The following is a 22,760-nucleotide window of genomic DNA, read 5'->3' as shown; positions in this document are numbered from 1 at the left end:
GGCAGCGCTACCAAGGGGGTTGCAGCGTGTCATTACAAAGGAAAGTCACACCACCGGGACGGTTAAATGGTCACACAGAGGACACATTGCAGACGTGTTTTCAGTTCCACATGTGCGAGGAGAATACGTTTCTGAGCCACCTTGCACACATGCAGCATTACCGCTGTACAAGGTGGCTGGATAACGTAAAAACGCCTGGGGGAGGGGGGACAGGTTCCCTTCAATTTCAGTTCTTGTGTCTGCGTGGCTTTTGCAGGACACGATGCCGGCTGCACAGCAGGGGAACAGCTGGCGGTGCTGGACCCCACTGACACATTGGCTGGTGTTTTTCTCTGTGCAGCTAGCAGTACCGGGCCCCAACTGGCGGTGTTAGAGCCCGGGGTCAGCAGGAGGAGGAGGAGCAGGAGCAGGGGGAGGGGAGTGTAGGCCGAAGCCTGCACTGGCGGCAGCTTTGGGTGTGTTGTGTCTGCGTGGCTTTTGCAGGACACGATGCCGGCTGCACAGCAGGGGAACAGCTGGCGGTGCTGAACCCCACTGACACATTGGCTGGTGTTTTTCTCTGTGCAGCTAGCAGTACCGGGCCCGAACTGGCGGTGTTGGAGCCCGGGCTCTGCAGGGGGAGCAGAGTGTAGGCCGAAGCCTACTTGAACCAATTTCAAAGGTAACCTTTAACCCCCCCTCAGGGGTTAGAAAGTAGAAGAGCCACAGCTTATGCAGCAGTAGTGCTGCACAAGTCAAAGGTTGCTCTTTTAATTTTTCTCCTTGCACACGCTGAATGAAACACGTATAACATTTAGCCCTTTATACAGTCAAACTGTGTTGGAGGCGCGAGTTCCCTTTGTAATGAGACGCAGCACAGATGTCAAGAATCCCACCTTGGTGCTGGGTGCAGCCTCCTGAGCGTTGTTATTTGCTGTACAGGAGTCTGCGCTGTCGTGTTATCCCCTGGCCTAGCGCTGTTAGCGCTGCCCATCTTCTGACCTCATTTAATGTTGGCCGGTGCGGTTCGCGATGCCCATGAATCACAGCCCCGCAGTGTATTGACATAGTTAAAACACTGCGGGGCTGGGATTCATGGCCTGGCGCAGTACATATGTTCGCCTCTCGCTTGGGTTCTTACACCTGCTTCAGACTATGTGGCGTCAGCTGATCCCTTATCGCATGCCACGGCCATGAAGCCGCACAGTCTGAAGAAGGCGGAAGGAGATGAGGGACAGGCGAACTGATGCACTGCTCCTGCCCATCAAACACACCCTCGCAGTCCCAAGAAATAAGACACCGAGGGGCGTTGTGTGGGTCAGGGCGGCCGCAGAGGCGCAGGCAGCCAAACAATGATGCCAGAAGACGGGCAGCGCTACCAAGGGGGTTGCAGCGTGTCATTACAAAGGAAAGTCACACCACCGGGACGGTTAAATGGTCACACAGAGGACACATTGCAGACGTGTTTTCAGTTCCACATGTGCGAGGAGAATACGTTTCTGAGCCACCTTGCACACATGCAGCATTACCGCTGTACAAGGTGGCTGGATAACGTAAAAACGCCTGGGGGAGGGGGGACAGGTTCCCTTCAATTTCAGTTCTTGTGTCTGCGTGGCTTTTGCAGGACACGATGCCGGCTGCACAGCAGGGGAACAGCTGGCGGTGCTGGACCCCACTGACACATTGGCTGGTGTTTTTCTCTGTGCAGCTAGCAGTACCGGGCCCCAACTGGCGGTGTTAGAGCCCGGGGTCAGCAGGAGGAGGAGGAGCAGGAGCAGGGGGAGGGGAGTGTAGGCCGAAGCCTGCACTGGCGGCAGCTTTGGGTGTGTTGTGTCTGCGTGGCTTTTGCAGGACACGATGCCGGCTGCACAGCAGGGGAACAGCTGGCGGTGCTGAACCCCACTGACACATTGGCTGGTGTTTTTCTCTGTGCAGCTAGCAGTACCGGGCCCGAACTGGCGGTGTTGGAGCCCGGGCTCTGCAGGGGGAGCGGAGTGTAGGCCGAAGCCTGCACTGGAGCAGGTTGAAAGGAAACCTTTAACCCCCCCCCCAGGCGTTTGTAGCTGGAAGAGCCATCGTGTACAGCACTAATGCTGGAAAAGGTAAACTTAGCTCTTTTAATTATGGTCCTTGCAGATGCTGAACCTAACACTTATGAAATGTGTCCCCTCACAGCGTTCAACCGTCCGGTAGGTGGAACTTTCCTTTGTCATGTGACGCAGCACAGCCGTCATTTTTACCCCCTTGTCGCCGTGCGCCGCCTCCTCAGCGTTGTTTGAATCTGTCCCGGAGCCTGCGCTGTTAGGTTACCCCTTGGCCATGCACACATTTTGCGCTGCCCGTCTTCTGACATCATTTGCTGTCAGGCTGGCTGCGCCTGTGCGGGTGCGCTGTCCGAGATTCAGCCTCGCGGTGTCGTCTAATGTAATCCCACCGCGGGCCTGGGATCCGTGTCCATGCGCAGTGCATATCCTCGCCTCTCACTCCCCTCCCTACGGCTTCTTAAGCCTGTGCGGTGTCACGGCCGTGGCATGCTATTAGGGATCAGCTGACACCGAACAGTCTTTAGAAGCCGTAGGGAGGGGAGTGAGAGGCGAGGATATGCACTGCGCATGGACACGGATCCCAGGCCCGCGGTGGGATTACATTAGACGACACCGCGAGGCTGAATCTCGGACAGCGCACCCGCACAGGCGCAGCCAGCCTGACAGCAAATGATGTCAGAAGACGGGCAGCGCAAAATGTGTGCATGGCCAAGGGGTAACCTAACAGCGCAGGCTCCGGGACAGATTCAAACAACGCTGAGGAGGCGGCGCACGGCGACAAGGGGGTAAAAATGACGGCTGTGCTGCGTCACATGACAAAGGAAAGTTCCACCTACCGGACGGTTGAACGCTATGAGGGGACACATTTCATAAGTGTTAGGTTCAGCATCTGCAAGGAGCACCACGAAAAGAGGCACTTTTTCCCTTTGCATCATTACTGCTGCACAAGGTGGCTCCTTCAGTAACAAACGCCTGGGGGGGGGGGGGACAGGTTCCCTTAAATTTAACTTGTTGTGCCTGCGTGGCGGTCGCAGTACACGTTGCCGTATACACAGCAGGGGAACAGCTGGCGGTGCTGAACCCCACTAACACATTGGCGAGGTGTTTGGCTCTGTGCGTACAGCACTTCTGGACGGCAACTGGCGGTGTTGGAGCCCAGGGACAGGTGGAGGAGGAGGAGGTTGGAGGAGGTAGGAGGGATTGCCACACACACAGCAGGGGAACAGCTGACGTTACTGAACCCCAATAACAGAGGAGGGACTGTTGACTGTGCGTACAGCACTTCTGGACGGCAACTGGCGGTGTTGGAGCCCAGGGACAGGTGGAGGAGGAGGAGGTTGGAGGAGGTAGGAGGGATTGCCACACACACAGCAGGGGAACAGCTGACGTTACTGAACCCCAATAACAGAGGAGGGACTGTTGACTGTGCGTACAGCACTTCTGGACGGCAACTGGCGGTGTTGGAGCCCAGGGACAGGTGGAGGAGGAGGAGGTTGGAGGAGGTAGGAGGGATTGCCACACACACAGCAGGGGAACAGCTGACGTTACTGAACCCCAATAACAGAGGAGCGACTGTTGACTGTGCGTACAGCACTTCTGGACGGCAACTGGCGGTGTTGGAGCCCAGGGACAGGTGGAGGAGGAGGAGGTTGGAGGAGGTAGGAGGGATTGCCACACACACAGCAGGGGAACAGCTGACGTTACTGAACCCCAATAACAGAGGAGGGACTGTTGACTGTGCGTACAGCACTTCTGGACGGCAACTGGCGGTGTTGGAGCCCAGGGACAGGTGGAGGAGGAGGAGGTTGGAGGAGGTAGGAGGGATTGCCACACACACAGCAGGGGAACAGCTGACGTTACTGAACCCCAATAACAGAGGAGGGACTGTTGACTGTGCGTACAGCACTTCTGGACGGCAACTGGCGGTGTTGGAGCCCAGGGACAGGTGGAGGAGGAGGAGGTTGGAGGAGGTAGGAGGGATTGCCACACACACAGCAGGGGAACAGCTGACGTTACTGAACCCCAATAACAGAGGAGGGACTGTTGACTGTGCGTACAGCACTTCTGGACGGCAACTGGCGGTGTTGGAGCCCAGGGACAGGTGGAGGAGGAGGAGGTTGGAGGAGGTAGGAGGGATTGCCACACACACAGCAGGGGAACAGCTGACGTTACTGAACCCCAATAACAGAGGAGGGACTGTTGACTGTGCGTACAGCACTTCTGGACGGCAACTGGCGGTGTTGGAGCCCAGGGACAGGTGGAGGAGGAGGAGGTTGGAGGAGGTAGGAGGGATTGCCACACACACAGCAGGGGAACAGCTGACGTTACTGAACCCCAATAACAGAGGAGGGACTGTTGACTGTGCGTACAGCACTTCTGGACGGCAACTGGCGGTGTTGGAGCCCAGGGACAGGTGGAGGAGGAGGAGGTTGGAGGAGGTAGGAGGGATTGCCACACACACAGCAGGGGAACAGCTGACGTTACTGAACCCCAATAACAGAGGAGGGACTGTTGACTGTGCGTACAGCACTTCTGGACGGCAACTGGCGGTGTTGGAGCCCAGGGACAGGTGGAGGAGGAGGAGGTTGGAGGAGGTAGGAGGGATTGCCACACACACAGCAGGGGAACAGCTGACGTTACTGAACCCCAATAACAGAGGAGGGACTGTTGACTGTGCGTACAGCACTTCTGGACGGCAACTGGCGGTGTTGGAGCCCAGGGACAGGTGGAGGAGGAGGAGGTTGGAGGAGGTAGGAGGGATTGCCACACACACAGCAGGGGAACAGCTGACGTTACTGAACCCCAATAACAGAGGAGGGACTGTTGACTGTGCGTACAGCACTTCTGGACGGCAACTGGCGGTGTTGGAGCCCAGGGACAGGTGGAGGAGGAGGAGGTTGGAGGAGGTAGGAGGGATTGCCACACACACAGCAGGGGAACAGCTGACGTTACTGAACCCCAATAACAGAGGAGCGACTGTTGACTGTGCGTACAGCACTTCTGGACGGCAACTGGCGGTGTTGGAGCCCAGGGACAGGTGGAGGAGGAGGAGGTTGGAGGAGGTAGGAGGGATTGCCACACACACAGCAGGGGAACAGCTGACGTTACTGAACCCCAATAACAGAGGAGGGACTGTTGACTGTGCGTACAGCACTTCTGGACGGCAACTGGCGGTGTTGGAGCCCAGGGACAGGTGGAGGAGGAGGAGGTTGGAGGAGGTAGGAGGGATTGCCACACACACAGCAGGGGAACAGCTGACGTTACTGAACCCCAATAACAGAGGAGGGACTGTTGACTGTGCGTACAGCACTTCTGGACGGCAACTGGCGGTGTTGGAGCCCAGGGACAGGTGGAGGAGGAGGAGGTTGGAGGAGGTAGGAGGGATTGCCACACACACAGCAGGGGAACAGCTGACGTTACTGAACCCCAATAACAGAGGAGCGACTGTTGACTGTGCGTACAGCACTTCTGGACGGCAACTGGCGGTGTTGGAGCCCAGGGACAGGTGGAGGAGGAGGAGGTTGGAGGAGGTAGGAGGGATTGCCACACACACAGCAGGGGAACAGCTGACGTTACTGAACCCCAATAACAGAGGAGCGACTGTTGACTGTGCGTACAGCACTTCTGGACGGCAACTGGCGGTGTTGGAGCCCAGGGACAGGTGGAAAAGCAGAGGAACACAATGTAGGCCGAAGCCTGAGAAAGTCGAAAGGGAACCTTTAACCCCCCCCCCAAGGCGTTTGTAGCTGAAAGAGCCAGCTTGTGCAGCACAAAAGATGCAAAAGGAAAAGGTGGCTCTTTTCATCATGCTCCTTGCAAACACAGAACTAAACACTTAGAAAATGTGTCCCCTGCAACCGTAAAACCGTCCCGGAGGTGGGACTTTCCTTCGTAATGTGACGCAGCCCAGCCGTCATTCCTACCCCCCCGGCGCCGCGCACCGGCTCCTCAGCGTTGTTTTATTCCGTCCCGGAGCCTGCGCTGTTATGTTATCCCGTGGCCAGGCACACTTAGCGCTGCCCGTCTTCTGGCATCATTTGGTGTCTGGATGGCTGCGCCTGTGCGGCCGCGCTGGCAGAGAGCCCGCCTCGCAGTGTCTTCTGATTTAATCCCACTGGGGGCCTGGGATCCATGGACATGCGCAGTGCATATCCTCGCCTCTCACTCCCCTCCCTACGGCTTCTTAAGACTGTGCGGTGTCACGGCCGTGGCATGCTGTTAGGGACCAGCTGACACCGAACAGTCTGAAGAAGCCATAGGGAAATGAGTGAGAGGTGGAGGTTCAGATATGCACTGCGCATGTCCATGGATCCCAGGCCCCCAGTGGGATTAAATCAGAAGACACTGCGAGGCGGGCTCTCTGCCAGCGCGGCCGCACAGGCGCAGCCATCCTGACACCAAATGATGCCAGAAGACGGGCAGCGCTAAGTGTGCCTGGCCACGGGATAACATAACAGCGCAGGCTCCGGGATGGAATAAAACAATGCTGAGGAGCCGGTGCGCGGCGCCGTGGGGGTAGGAATGACGGCTGGGCTGCGTCACATTACGAAGGAAAGTCCCACCTCCGGGACAGTTTTACGGTATCAGTGGACACATTTTATAAGTGTTAAGTTCTGCGTGTGCAAGGAGCTAAACAAAAATAGCTACCTTTTCCTTGTGCATTATTACTGCTGCACAAGGTGGCTCTTTCAGTAACAAACGCCTTGGGGGGGGGGGACAGATTCCCTTACATTTCAGTTGTTGTGTCAGCGTGGCGGTCGCATGACACATTGCCGGCTACACAGCTGGGGATCAGCTGACGTTACTGAAACCCAATAACACTGGGTCGTATGTTTTGACTGTGCAGACGGCACTTCTGAGCCTCAACTGGCGGTGTTGGAGCACAGGAATTTAAGTTCAGGTGGTAGAAAGATGAACACAACAGGAGACCTGGATAACGTATACAGTGACCTAATTATTTAATCAGGAGGAGGAGTGGCAAATTCCTGCGAGATCCAGGCCTTGTTCATTTTCAGGAAAGTAAGCCGGTCAACGTTACCGGAGGATAGTCGCATGCGACGGTCAGTTAGTACACCACCTGCAGCACTAAAGACACGTTCCGATAATACACTGGCCGCAGGGCAAGACAGCACCTCCAATGCATACTGGCTTAGCTCTGGCCATGTATCCAGCTTTGAGACCCAAAACTTGAAAGGGGAAGAGCCGTCTGGGAGTACAGCAAGAGGGCAAGACATGTAGTCTGTCACCATCTGACGGAACCGTTGCCTCCTGCTGACTGGAGCTGTCTGTGATGGTGTAGACTTTTGTGGGGGGCACAGAAAACTGTGCCACAGTTGGGCCATACTGGTCTTGCCTTGGGCAGAGGCACTGCTTCTGCTCCCTCTTTGTGCAGAGCCTCCACCACTGCCTGGACGCACTGAGCTGCTTTGGAATGCACTAGCAGCACTTCTCTCAGTTGGAATGGAGAAGATGATGGAATTGACCAGTGTGTCTTGGTACTCCCGCATTTTTCGCTCCCGGTTCAACGGTGTGATGAGGCTTTCTACGTTGTCCCGGTAGCGAGGATCGAGGAGGGTGAACACCCAATAATCAGACATGTTGAGAATGTGGGCGATGCGGCGGTCGTTTCTCAGGCACTGCAGCATGTAATCCACCATGTGCTGCAGACTGCCAACTGCCCAAGAAACGCTGTCCCCTGCTGGAGGCGTGATCTCTGCCCGCTCGTCATCACCCCACCCTCGCTGTACACACTGAGTACTGGACAATTCGGTAACTCCCTCCTCTGGACGGACGTCTTCCTCCTCCATTGACTCCTCCTCATCCTCCTCACAAACTGTCCCCTGCCTACGCGTTTGTGAGGAACCACGTGGCGCTGACTGTCCAGAAGATGATGAAAATGGTGAATCCTCATCCTCCACCTCTTCCACAACATCATCCCTTAGCGCTTGCAGTGATTTTTCAAGCAGGCAGATAAGGGGGACAGTCATGCTGACTAGTGCATCATCTGCACTCGCCATCCGCGTGGAATAATCAAAGGGACGCAAAACCTGGCAGACGTCATTCATAGTGGCCCACTCTGTGGTTGTGAAGTCTGTACGGCGCTGACTGCGACTTTTTTGCGCCTGAAGCAGCTGGTACTCCATTACAGCTTGCTGCTGCTCACACAACCGCTCCAACATATGTAACGTGGAATTCCACCTGGTAGGTAGGTCACATATGATGCGATGTTCCGGCAGGCGGTGTCGGCGCTGCAGAGCCGCAATGCGCGCTTTTGCCGTGCTGGAACGCCGCAAGTGAGCACACTCTAGGCGGACCTTGTGCAGCAGTGCATCAAGATCCGGATAGTCCCTCAAAAAGCTCTGCACGACCAAATTGAGCACATGTGCCAGACATGGGATGTGAGTGAGGTTGCCGAGGCCCAGAGCTGCCACCAGATTTCGGCCATTATCACACACTACCATGCCTGGCTGGAGATTCGCTGGCACGAACCACACATCGCTCTCCTGCTTGATGGCATTCCAGAGCTCCTGCGCTGTGTGGCTACGATTCCCCAAAAAAATTAATTTCAAGACGGCCTGTTGACGTTTGGCCACGGCTGTGCTCATGTCGGTCGTAACAGGTACACGTTCATCACGGGTCCATGTGGAGGTGGACTGTGACGGCTCCTGCAGCGATGATTCTGAGGAACTGGTGTAAGAGGAGGAGTCAATGCGTACAGAATGGATTCCTGCAATCCTTGGAGTGGGCAGGACACGTCCTGCGCCACTCGCACGGTCTGTACCTGGCTCAACGACATTAACCCAATGGGCAGTGAGGGAAAGGTATCGCCCCTGTCCATGTTGACTGGTCCACGCATCGGTGGTGAGGTGGACCTTGCTACTGACGGCGTTCAGTAGCGCGTGTTTTATGTGTCCCTCCACATGCTTGTGCAGGGCAGGGACGGCTTGCCTGCTGAAGTAAAAGCGGCTGGGCACATTGTACTGTGGGACTGCCAATGACATCAAGTCACGGAAGCTGTCAGTCTCCACCAGCCTGAATGACAGCATTTCCAGTGACAGCAGTTTGGCAATGCCTGCAGTCAGAGCCTGTGCTCGTGGGTGGTTTGACGAGAAAGGCCGCCTTTTCTCCCATGCCTGTACTACCGATGGCTGTAGACTGGGCTGGGAGTGTGTGGATGACTGGGAAAGTGGTGCTGCGGGTGGAATTACAGCGGGTCTCTGGACAACAGGGCCAGAGGTTGTTCCACGGCGATCCTGGGAGGAAGCCGAACCAGCTGCGTGTGAGCTAGAGGAAGAGGCAACACGAGCTGAAGAGGTGGTAGCTGCCGCTGTTGGTTGGCCTACCTCTTCAGTGTGTTTTTCTAACTCTGCCGGGTGCCTGTTGCGCACATGTTTCCACATGTTGGAGGTATTGAGGTTGCTGACATTTCGACCTCTTTTGACTTTTTGATGACACACGTTGCATCTGACATAGCAAATGTCATCTGCAACTGTGTCAAAAAAGGACCAGGCACTGCAAGTCTTGGGAGCGCCCTTTTTGGCTTTTGGAAGAGACATGCTCCTAACGGGTGCCAAAGCGGAGGCTGCAGGATCCGCAGTCTTCCCCCTCCCTCTCCCTCTTTGGGCCGTACGGGGAATCTCTTCCTCAGAGCTGCTCCCACCACCTTCCTGTCCCTCACGCCAAGATGGGTCGAGGACCTCATCATCTACACTACCCTCTGCCCCCAACTGCTCCTCCTGGGTAGTCTCAGCAGCAGAGCACGCACCAGTAAGTGGCACCTGAGTGTCATCATCAGCTGATGCGGCCTGCGATGTGGTGACCGGAGCCACTGGCCCACCCGCCTCTTCAGAGGAAGACAGAAAAAGCTGTTGGGCATCACTGCACCCTGCCTCTTCTTCCATTTCTCCAATGCTGCTTGGCTGGCCCCCTGTTTCCAAGCCAAGAGATTCAGAGAACAGAAGTAGAGACGGCTCCTGTCCTGGGCTCTCTGTCTGCCTGGGCAATTTGGCAGGTGGTGAAGAGACAGATGGCTGCTCTCCAGTGCTCTGTGTCTGAGAGGATGTGGCACTAATGGAAGTTGATGCATTAGCTGCCATCCATCCGACAACAGCTTCAATTTGGTCTTGACGCAGCAGCGGTGTACGGCGCTCTGACACAAAGCTGCGCATGAACGACTGTTGCCTGGTGAAAGTGGGTGCTGATGAGTCACCGGTGCCCGCAGCAGGCACAGAATCCCCACGTCCCCTCCCTGCTCCGCGCCCACGCCCACGCCCACGTGCCTTACTCACTGCCTTCTTCATCTTGGTTGACTGATAAAGATAAGCAGAAAAGTACTAACGGATTTGTGTGCTTATTCCTGAGCAACTCCTCCTAACAGGTATAAGAAACACTAATTTTCTAAAGTGTGGACTAGACTTTAATATGAGCTAATGTGGCCTACACAAATGTAAAGTGGTGTAACTGGTGTGTTTGGTGAACTTTATTATTTATTTCTTTTTTGGGGGCTGAACTGACAACAGATAGAGCTGCAGTCACACAGAGACCGTGCAGACAGACGTAAACGGCGCTGCAAGGCCCAAAAACCCTCCTCTACTTTATCCTATGTAGTGTTTTTCCACAAATTAGCTGGAGACGGGTGGAAAGACACTAATAGGATTTTTTAAAATTAATTAGCAGCAGACTACACTACTTGAAAAAAAATTAAAATTGATTTGGCGGTATGACGCAGTGAACAACCCTGAGCTGGAGACAACCAGGCTACGGCTGCTCACAGACTACAGGGCGAGCTGCAGTCACACGGAGACCGTGCAGACAGCCGTAAACGGCGCTGCAAGGCCCAAAAACCCTCCTCTACTTTATCCTATGTAGTGTTTTTCCACAAATTAGCTGGAGACGGGTGGAAAGACACTAATAGGATTTTTTTAAATTAATTAGCAGCAGACTACACTACTTGAAAACAAAATGAAAATTGATTTGGCGGTATGACGCAGTGAACAACCCTGAGCTGGAGACAACCAGGCTACAGCTGCTCACAGACTACAGAGCGAGCTGCAGTCACACGGAGACCGTGCAGACAGCCGTAAACGGCGCTGCAAGGCCCAAAAACCCTCCTCTACTTTATCCTATGTAGTGTTTTTCCACAAATTAGCTGGAGACGGGTGGAAAGACACTAATAGGATTTTTTTAAATTAATTAGCAGCAGACTACACTACTTGAAAAAAAATTAAAATTGATTTGGCGGTATGACGCAGTGAACAACCCTGAGCTGGAGACAACCAGGCTACGGCTGCTCACAGACTACAGGGCGAGCTGCAGTCACACGGAGACCGTGCAGACAGCCGTAAACGGCGCTGCAAGGCCCAAAAACCCTCCTCTACTTTATCCTATGTAGTGTTTTTCCACAAATTAGCTGGAGACGGGTGGAAAGACACTAATAGGATTTTTTTAAATTAATTAGCAGCAGACTACACTACTTGAAAAAAAATTAAAATTGATTTGGCGGTATGACGCAGTGAACAACCCTGAGCTGGAGACAACCAGGCTACGGCTGCTCACAGACTACAGGGCGAGCTGCAGTCACACGGAGACCGTGCAGACAGCCGTAAACGGCGCTGCAAGGCCCAAAAACCCTCCTCTACTTTATCCTATGTAGTGTTTTTCCACAAATTAGCTGGAGACGGGTGGAAAGACACTAATAGGATTTTTTTGAATAAATTAGCAGCAGACTACACTACTTGAAAAAAAAAAAAAAAAGAACAGTATGAGGCAATGAACCACCCTCCCTGAACTGAATACAACCAGCTATGGATGGCCTATGTGGCTGCACTCAGACTAGAGAGTGGGCTGCACTCACACACACACACACACAGACCTTGCAGATCGCTGTGAAAACAGCGCTACAAGGCAAAAGCAAGGTGAATAGTAGGTGAACACAGCGGTTGCTAAATTAGCCTTTGGAAAGCACAAAGAAGCAAATCGCTATCTCTAAACTGTCCCTCAGTCAGCAAACAGCGTCCTGTCACTAACTGAATTCACAGCAGAGTGATCGCAAAATGGCGCCAGCGAATTTTAAACTGCAGCATGACATCATTTCAGCAGCCAATCACAGCCTTGCCAGTAGTTTCATGCCCTCCATGCTAAACAGGATGTGCCCACACTTGGAATCATTCTCATTGGCTGAATTTCGGAATTTTGAATCTGGGAACTTCTGATTCCGGTATCCGATACGCGGCAAGTATCGGAATCCCGGTATCGGAATTCCGATACCGCAAGTATCGGCCGATACCCGATACTTGCGGTATCGGAATGCTCAACACTAATAGTAATATATATTTATGTGTGTTGTATGTTTTATTTATTTTGTTTATTTACAATTTTTAATAGAAATAACTTGCAACGCTCCTCAAGTGCAAAAAGGAAGTGTGGATGCAAGGAAAGCTGTGTACAGACATGGAGAAGAAATTGTTGTGAAGTGTGATTATGGTTATGTTCTCCAGCCAGAGCCTAATAAACTCCGTAAATGCACAATAAATGGATGGGATCCTGCTCCAAACTGTGTTAGTAAGTAAAACATAGTGTCTACAGTGTAAATATTTGTTTCCTAACATTATTACATAACTAAACACTGAACAAATGATAACTATAATCAAACCTTTTTTTATCAATATGTTAACAGTAAATTAAAATGGCTTAGCCAAACAAGTAGGCAGTAGTTCCTACTAGTAAAGCAGCTTTCATCGATTCATCATGACATCATGGTGGGAGAATTTGAAAACAGTAAAGAGGAAGGCAAAGAAATTAAAGGGGAGATCATTCCACTATGCACAATCCAATGTTCTCCAATAACTATACCTAATATACTGTAGATGTATCACTCTGTTAACTCCATAATCAAAACATATGAAGGGGAAGTGGGGGTGTTGTTGTGTTGTATTAGTAGAAACTCAATTACTGATAGGAACAGGTATGAGAGCACCATTGGAGCTAATTCAGATTACAATAATAAGGCAGAACAGTAAAAATAATTCAAATCTTAAAAAAAATAAACATTTCACTCAAATCATAAAAATCCCTATAAAGTACATTTATCGTGTTATTAATATTATTAATATCAACAATTTAATTTGTTTTGCACTTTCATTTGTGTCTCTGTGTTTGGCAAATTGGAATATCATGATTCCTTCAAAATTACACTTCTTTACGATACTCGGTAGCCCTCCTCTGATTATGTGCTGACAGTAAGCCCAGAAGTCCGTATTAGGCTGGAGACACAGTAGCGATCTAAAAATCGGTCTGATTTTGATGCAGGAGAGTCGGACCAGTGCAATGCAATTGTCATGCGAGTGTCGTGCATTTTTTGTGCGACTAAAATCCGATTTAACACACCTAGCATCCGATTTACATCCGAATGCAGTGCGATTGCTATCAGACTGCAATGCGATTTTAACAGGAGCATTTACATACAGAAATTATTTACACATCATTTTAAAGGAAATATTCATCAAAACACACACACACACACACACACACACATATATATATATATATATATATATATATATATATATATATATATAATAGATAGACTAAAAGCCAGCAAATGATCTGGTGCGTACTGTCTAGAATAGGTTAGGATAGAATAGATACTGTAGAATAGATATATACACATAGAATACGTATATATATATATATATATATATATATATATATATATATATATATATGTATCTACTATATAATTGTCTAAGGGTCACTTCCGTCTTTCTGTCTGTCCTTCTGTCTTTCTGTCTGTCAGGGAAATCCCAAGTCGCTGATTGGTCACGGCAAAACAGCCACGACCAATCAGCGACGGGCATAGTCCGGCGGCAAAATGGCCGCTCCTTACTCCCCACAGTCAGTGCCCACTCCATACTCCCCTCCAATCAGCGCTCACACAGGGTTAATGGCAGCGTTAACGGACCGCGTTATGCCGTGGTGTAACGCACTCTGATAACGCTGTTATTAACCCTGTGTGACCAACTTTTTACTATTGATGCTGCCTATGCAGCATCAATAGTAAAAAGATCTAATGTTAAAAATAATTAAAAAAATAAAAAAATAGTTATATACTCACCCTCTGTCGGCCCCTCAGATCCAGAACAGGCCTTTCCCGCTCCTCACGACGCTCCGGTGACCGCTCCATGCATTGCGATCTCGCGAGATGATGACGTAGCAGTCTCTCGAGACTGCTACGTCATCATCTCGTGAGACCACAATGCACTCTTGGGACCGGAGCGTTACGAGGAGCATCAGTAAACATCTCGCCTGGATCAGGAGGCCAACGGAAGGTGAGTATATAACTATTTTTTATTTTAGTTCCATTTTTTAACAGGGATATGATGCTCACATTGCTATATACTACGTGGGCTGCGCTATGTACTACGTCGGCTGTGCAATATACTGCGTGGTTGTGCTATATACTACATGGGCTATGCAATATATTACGTGGGCTATGCAATATACTACGTGGCTGTGCAATATACTACGTGGCTGTGCAATATACTGCGTGGGCTGTGCAATATACTACATGGGCTGTGCAATATACTACATGGCTGTGCTATATACTATGTGGCTGTGCTATATACTACATGGCTGTGCAATATACTACATGGCTGTGCAATATACTACGTGGGCTGTGCAATATACTACGTGGCTGTGCAATATACTATGTGGGCTGTGCAATATACTATGTAGGCTGTGCAATATACTACGTGGGCTGTGCAATATACTGCGTGGGCTGTGCAATATACTACATGGCTGTGCAATATACTACGTGGCTGTGTTATACACTAGTGGGCTGTTATATACTATGTGGCTGTGCTATATACTACGTGGGCTGTGCTATATACTACGTGGGCTGTGCTATACACTACGAGGGCTGTTATATACTATGTGGCTGTGCTATATACTACATGGGCTGTGCTATATACTATGTGGGCTGTGTTATACATTACGTGGGCTGTTATATACTACGTGGGCTGTGTTATACATTATGTGGGCTGTTATATACTACGAGGGCAGTGTTATACACTACGTTAGCTGTGTTATATACGGCATGCGTGGGCTGTTATATACTAGATGAGCTGTGTTATATGCTACGTGGGCTGTTATAAACTACGTGGCTGTGTTATATGCTATGTGGGCTGTTATACACTCCGTGGGCTGTGCTATATACTACATGGCTGTGCTATATACTCTGTGGGCTGTGTTATATACTACGTGGCTGTGCTTTATACTCCATGCGCTGTGCTATATACTACGTGGCTGTGCTATATACTACATGGCTGTGCTATATACTACGTGGCTGTGCTATATAATACGTGGCCGGCCGCGAACAATCAGTGACAGGCACAGTCCGGCCGAGAATTGGCGCGGGATTTGAACCACGCTTCGCTAATTGGTCGAGGCTGGCCGATTCCTGTGTATTCAATGTATTATTCTAAAATCTTCATAAATAAACTACATACATACTCTAGAATACCCGATGCGTTAGAATCGGGCTACCACCTAGTGTGTGTATGTATATATATATATATATATACACACATACATACATACATACATATGTCAGTGGCACACATACTGTATATATTTATATATATATAGTTATATTTCATGGACAGATAAATAGAAGAATAGCCGTTAATTAATTTGTCGGCTTCTGTAAAATCTATGCAGAAGCCAATAGGATAGGAGACATGGATTACATACAGTAAATCCATGCAAAATAGTTAGATATATAGATGTCAGTGACCAATATAAATAGTACAGTGTGTGTGCAAATTAGGGGACATGTCTGTATTTAATAAAATAATCTTTCAGGGAAAAAAATGGCGTGGGCTCCCGCGTAGGGTTGAGTGAAACAGATCGGACATTTTCAAAAATCGCCAACTTTGGTTGCTGTCGACGATCTTCGCGCCAAAGTCGCGTTTCGTATGACATTTTCAACGCCATTTCTCAGCCAACGAAGGAGGATGCAGAGTGTGGGCAGCGTGATGACATAGATCTCGGTCCCCACCATCTTAGAGAAGGGCAGGACAGTGATTGGCTTGCTTTCTGCGGCGTCATAGGGGCTATAAAAGGGCGTGCACGCCGACCGCCATCTTACTTCTGCCGAACTGAGCATAGAGAGAGGTTGCTGCAGCTTCGTTAGAAGCAGGGATATTGTTAGGGAGGAAATATTAACCCCCAAACCGCTTGTGCTGTAGCGATTTCCACTGTCCAACACCACCTTTTCTTTGCAGGGACAGCGGAGGCTAGATTTCTGTGCATCAGCTCTGTAGCTTATAAGGCTCCCTGATAGCTGCATTGCTGTTTGTACGCCGCTGTGCAAACCAACTGCTTTTTTAAAAGCAAAAGTCCTGTTGCTCCTTTCTGCACAATTCTATTGTTTATTTGTCCCCACTTTTGTGTGCAGCAGTCATTTTTATTGTATTGTATTGTAGGGAGATTGTTATTGTAGTACGGTCCCTTTTTTTATATATATATCATCCAGCCACTTTCTGCCACTTATACTGTGTAGTGTAATACAGTGGGCCTGAATTTTGCTGCAGTGTCCCACACATAAAAAGGGAGATTAATATTGCCACTAAGTACATCTGCGTCAGTTCTGTTTGGCGTATATCTGCCAGCCACTTTCTGCCACTTATACCGTGCAGTGTAATACAGTGGGCCTGTTTTGTTTTTTGCTGCAGTGTCCCACACATAAAAAGGGAGATTAATATTGCCACTAAGTGCATCTGCGTCAGTTCTGTTTGGCGTATATCTGCCAGCCACTTTCTGCCGCCTATACTGTGTAGTGTAATACAGTGGGCCTGTTTTGTTTTTTGCTGCAGTGTCCCACACATAAAAAGGGAGATTTATATTGCCATTAAGTGCATCTGCATCAGTTCTGTTTGGCGTATATCTGCCAGCCACTTTCTGACACTGAAACTGTGTAGTGTAATACAGTGGGCCTGATTTTTTGCAGCAGTCTCCCACACATATAGAAAGGGAGATTTAAATTCACAACAAGTTTACATACACCTTCTACCTTGTTTTACAGTATCATATAACGGTTGTTAGTTTGGTTACATTTTCCCAAGAATGAGGAAGTCTGGTGGAAGAGGTTGTGGCCGTGGGCGGTCATTGCCAGCTGGTAATGATGGTGGTGGTGGTGGTGGAGCATCTGGTGGTAGTGGGAAAAGCAAAATAGCACCTAAGGCTCGAGTCGTTGAGCCAGCGTCAACATCTGACTACACAAGGCCTCGGACACTCCCTTTTCTGGGAGTAGGAAAACCGCTTTTAAAGCCAGAGCAGCAGGAAAAAGTTTTGGCTTTCCTTGCTGACTCAGCCTCTAGCTCTTTCGCCTCCTCTTCAGAAAGTTCAAAATTTAAAAAAAGCGAGTCGTCAGTGGATGCTCCCGGTCAGGAACAAGTCGCTTCCTTGTGTCCTTCACCAAGAACAACAGTGAAGGATGCGTCAGGCGACACTACAGGTTACTCCATGGAGCTCTTTACACATACCGTGCCTGGGTTAGAAAGGGAAATTGTTAACAGGCCATTACAAGATGAATCGGACATGGAGTGCACAGATGCACAGCCACAGCTAGATTATTATGCTGTTCAATTGACTCAGATCACAACATTGCCGTCGCAGTGTACTGAGCCAGAATCTTACCCTGATGAGACTATGGTGCCCCATCCCGAACGCTATAGCACCTTATACGGTGACACAGACTAAGGTGCACAGGACATTGAAGAGGAGGTGATAGATGACCCAATTGTTGACCCCGATCGGCAGCCATTGGGGGAACAGGGTGCCACTGGCAGTAGCTCTGAAGCAGAGGAGTATGAGCCGCAGCAGGCATCGACATCGCAACAGCTTTCATCTGGCAGGCCCGTATCTGGCCCAAACCGTGTGTCAAAATAAAAAAACAGTTTTAGGACAGCGTGGTCATCCGGTGAAAGTAGCACAGCGTGCAATGCCTGAAAAGGTATTCGATAGTAGGAAGAGTGCAGTCTGGCAATTTTTTAACCAAGATCCGAATGATCAGTGCAAAGTTATCTGTAAGAAATGCTCAAGGACCTTTAGCAGAGGGCAGAATGTCAAAAATTTAAATACGACGTGCATGCACAGACACTTAACCAGCATGCACTTGCAAGCCTGGACTAATTACCAAACGTCCCGTAACGTAGGTGCATCCGCTCAGAATGAAGGTAGTCAGCAACGCTACATTGCTTCCCTCATTGTAAGCCCACCGTTTAGGACACCACCTGCAGCAAATATGGAGGTATCGTCGCAAGGCCAAAGCAGTCACTGAATCACCAGGTTATTGGTAGGAAACACTGTATGTAGGCCAACAGCAAGAATACCCTCACCAACCCTCTCTCAATCTGCCATGTCCACCACCAACCCCGCTAGTTCCACCATATGCAGCTCTCCAGTCCAGCTCACCTTACAAGAGACTCTCGTTAGGAAAAGGAAGTACTCATCCTCTCATCCACGTACACAGGGTTTGAACGCCCACATTGCTAGACTAATCTCGTTAGAGATGATGCCCTACCGGTTGGTTGAAAGCGAAGCTGTCAAAGCCCTGATGGCCTACGCAGTGCCATGCTATGACCTACCCAGTCGACACTTCTTTGCAAGAAAAGCCATCCCAGCCCTCCACCAGCATGTCAAAGACCGCATTGTCCATGCACTCAGACAATCTGTCAGTAGAAAGGTGCACCTCACAACAGATGCATGGACCAGTAGGAATGGCCAGGGACGTTACGTGTCCATCACGGCACACTGGGTTAATGTGGTGGATGCAGGGTCCACAGGGGACAGCCATAGTGGGACAGTTCTGCCTAGCCCACGGTCTAGGAAACAGTTGGCTGTAGGCTTTCGCCACCCCTCCTCCTCCTCCTCCTCCAGCAGAAGTGAAAGCTCGTCCACAGAGCGCAGTCGCACGACCACTCCATCCGAAGCTGCCAGTGTTGCACATGAGGTGTCCCATTATGGAACAGCTAGTGGTAACCGTCAGCAGGCTGTGTTGGAAATGAAGTATTTGGGCAACAACAGACACACCAAGTTCTGGCCGAGTTCTTGCAGCAAGAAACTCAGTCCTGCCTGGGCAGTGTACATCTTGAGGCAGGCAAGGTAGTCAGTGATAACGGAAGGATTTTTATGGCTGCCATAGCCCTTTCAGAACTGAAACACATACCTTGCCTGGCTCACACCTTGAACCTGGTGGTGCAGTGCTTCCTGAAAAGTTATCCGGGGTTACCAGCCCTGCTCCTGAAGGTGCAAAGACTTTGCTCGCACATCCGCCATTCGCCTGTACACTCCAGCCATATGCAGAACCATCAGCGATCGCTGAAGCTTCCCCAGCACCGACTAATAATCGACGTTGCAACAAGGTGGAACTCCACACTGCACATGCTTCAGAGGCTGTGCGAACAGAGGCGTGCTGTAATGTATTTGTGGGAGGATACACATACACGGGCAGGCAGTTGGATGGCAGACATGGAGTTGTCAGGTGTGCAGTGGTCGAAGCTACAAGACCTCTGTCAAGTCCTTCAGTGTTTTGAGGAATGCACACGGCTGGTAAGTGCAGACGACGCCATCATAAGCATGAGCATCCCACTAATGCGTCGGCTGATGCAAAGTTTGACGCACATTAAGGAGCAGGCGTCTGCAGCCGAGGATGAGGGAAGCCTTGATGACAGTCAGCCATTGTCTGCTCAGGGAACTCTCCTGGACGAGGTGGCAGACGAAGAGGAGGAGGAGGAGGAGGATGATGGGGATTAATATTTATGGGAGGAGGAAGCTTCTCAGGGGGCAATAGAAACTGGTGTCGTTGCAAGGTCAGGTACAGGGTTTTGGCGGGAGACAAGTGATGTTGATTTGCCAGAAAGTGCTCCTCAACCCAGCACAAGCAGTGATTTGACACCTGGAACATTGGCCCACATGGCTGATTATGCCTTGGGTATCCTAAAAAGGGATCCCTGCATTATCAAAATGATGACCGATGACGATTACTGGTTGGCCTGCCTCCTGGATCCACGCTATAAAGGGAAATTGCAAAATATCATGCCACATGAGAACCTTGAACAAATATTGGCTACCAAACAAGCAACTCTTGTAGACCGTTTAGTTCAGTCATTCCCAGCACACAGCGGCGGTGATGGTTCTCACACGAGCTGCAGGGGGCAACATGGCAGAGGTGTTAGAGGTGCACAAATCAGAAGTGGTGTTGGACAGAGGGGTTTTATGACCAGGTTGTGGAGTGATTTCGCAATGACCGCAGACACGACAGGTACTGCTGCATCAATTCAAAGTGACAGGAGACAACATTTGTCCAGTATGGTTACGAACTATTTTTCCTCCCTTATCGATGTTCTCCCTCACACGTCATTCCCCTTTGATTACTGGGCATCTAAAATAGACACCTGGCCTGAATTGGCAGAATATGCATTACAGGAGCTCGCTTGCCCAGCTGCTAGTGTGCTATCAGAAAGAGTCTTCAGTGCTGCTGGTTCAATACTGACCGAAAAAAGGACTCGTCTGGCTACCCAAAATGTTGATGATCTAAACTTCATTAAAATGAACCAATCATGGATTTCTAATTATTTTTCCCCACCTTCCCCTGCTGACAAGTAGCTTTCCTGTAAAAAGGTCTTGCTTTTGGACTCCTCTTACTGTCCACCATAGGCCATTTTTACACCTCCCTAAATGGGCTGAATCCCCCCACGGGGCCGTGGTCACCACTTGGCGCAAGCACCCGTGCGAGTGCCGTTTGCCTTGACAGGTGGGTGTGCCCATTTTGGGCCGACGGCACTGGCATAGGGTCCCTCAAAGTACAATGAAGTGTCTCTGGCGGTGGTGGTGCACACCCAACGTCAGACACACCATCATAATATGAGGGGCCCTGGGCCAGTAACGCCGCCCAGGAGAGAGTGTTCCCCCTCAGCTCAAACAGTGCTCTACCACTTGCAAAACTTACCTCTCACTGCTGCACCACTGTTTAGTATAACGGGTATCACAATTTATTAAAGGTGCAACAAGGTAAATACACATGAATTCAGTAGATATAAAACATGTATCAAATACATACAACGATGCATAAGGACAGAACGTGGAAACAAGGATCCCACTGGTGAGTGGTGCCCAAGGAAAAATAAATTAAGTACATAAGCACTAGTGGGCAACGTACCTATCCAACCGCGGGGCACACTCTATTACATATCATTTAGTAAGGCGACATGCATTCGCCAGTCAGGCTACATAGCAAGGGTGTGCTTACCGCAATTGAAAATGGGGGGACCAGGACACCAGGTAGGACCAAGAAAGACCCTTGGTCTTTCTTGGTCCTACCTGGTGTCCTGGTCCCCCCATTTTCAATTGCGGTAAGCACACCCTTGCTATGTAGCCTGACTGGCGAATGCATGTCGCCTTACTAAATGATATGTAATAGAGTGTGCCCCGCGGTTGGATAGGTACGTTGCCCACTAGTGCTTATGTACTTAATTTATTTTTCCTTGGGCACCGCTCACCAGTGGGATCCTTGTTTCCACGTTCTGTCCTTATGCATCGTTGTATGTATTTGATACATGTTTTATATCTACTGAATTCATGTGTATTTACCTTGTTGCACCTTTAATAAATTGTGATACCCGTTATACTCCTTAGTCCTCTTTTTTCTCATATATATGGAGTGGGTGGCCTATGCTGTAGGCCTGGGGCCTTTTTTTCACTACTTAGTGTAAATTAGTCCCTTGTTTTTCTCAAATATGCGTTTTGGTTGTGCACCACTGTTTAGTCTGTGCTGTCAAATCCTTCAATGGCACTGCCAATACAAATATGTTGAAATGATAGATGATAGTAAAAATATACAGGGGCCCTGCCCTCCATTTAGACCTGTGAATACTGTGTGCAAACTAACACTGTCTGCTACTCAGCAGAGGAACCCACCTGTACCTAGCTTTGCCACTTGTTTATTTAGGAACATTTTTTTTGCAGACATTTAGCCCACTTTACTATTTTGGCCATCTTACTGTGTCAGCCACTTCTTCCAGTTGCCCTTCACTGAACAAAGCAGTGCCGCCAGTTTACTCCTGTTACCAGTTTAGAACTGCATAGAGCCTACTTTTTTATTTTAGGCCTAGTAAGTCTGCGCCACTCCTTGCAATCGTCCTCCGCTGACCAAACCAATGCTGCCTGTGTACCCCTGTAACCCATTTTAAACTGCATTGAGCCTATTTTTCTATTTTAGGCCTAGTAAGTCTGCGCTACTCCTTGCAATCATCCTCCACTGACCAAACCAATGCTGCCTGAGTACCCCTGTAACCCATTTTAAACTACATTGAGCCTACTTTTCTATTTTAGGCCTACTACATGTGTCTGTCTGCACCACTCAATACAGCTGTCCTCCACTGAACAAAGCTGAGCTTCAATCTGCAGGCTTTCGGCCTATATTTTGAATATGAAACTGCATTTGGCCTACTAGTTTGGTTGGGCCTACTAACGGTGTCTGCCGCTGCTTGTTGTTCTCCTCCACTGAACAAAGCTGAGCTTAAATTTTCAAGCTTTCGGCCTAGATCAGATATTAAACTGCATTTGGCCTACTAGTTTGGTTGGGCCCTACTAACGGTGTCTGCCGCTCCTTGCTTTTCTCCTCCACTGAACAAAGCAGTGCCGCCTGTTTACTCCTGTTACCAATTTTGAACTTCA

The 22,760-nt window shown here is 49.9% G+C and overlaps 1 protein-coding gene across 3 annotated transcripts in view; it reads left to right on the top strand.

Annotated features, from left to right (window-relative positions):
* LOC143787636 (complement factor H-related protein 4-like) overlaps positions 1-22,760 on the top strand; it is a 533,302-nt gene that overhangs the window by 196,061 nt on the left and 314,481 nt on the right. For all 3 annotated transcript variants that reach the window (XM_077276561.1, XM_077276560.1, XM_077276559.1), the window contains exon 3: positions 12,408-12,584. In XM_077276561.1, coding sequence (XP_077132676.1) covers positions 12,408-12,584 — 177 coding nt within the window. The remainder of the gene's footprint in view (positions 1-12,407; positions 12,585-22,760) is intronic.

This window comes from Ranitomeya variabilis, chromosome 8 (assembly GCF_051348905.1).
Source record: "Ranitomeya variabilis isolate aRanVar5 chromosome 8, aRanVar5.hap1, whole genome shotgun sequence".
In the NCBI taxonomy this organism is placed as follows: domain Eukaryota; kingdom Metazoa; phylum Chordata; class Amphibia; order Anura; family Dendrobatidae; genus Ranitomeya; species Ranitomeya variabilis.
This window is presented reverse-complemented; position numbering and strand designations above follow the sequence as displayed.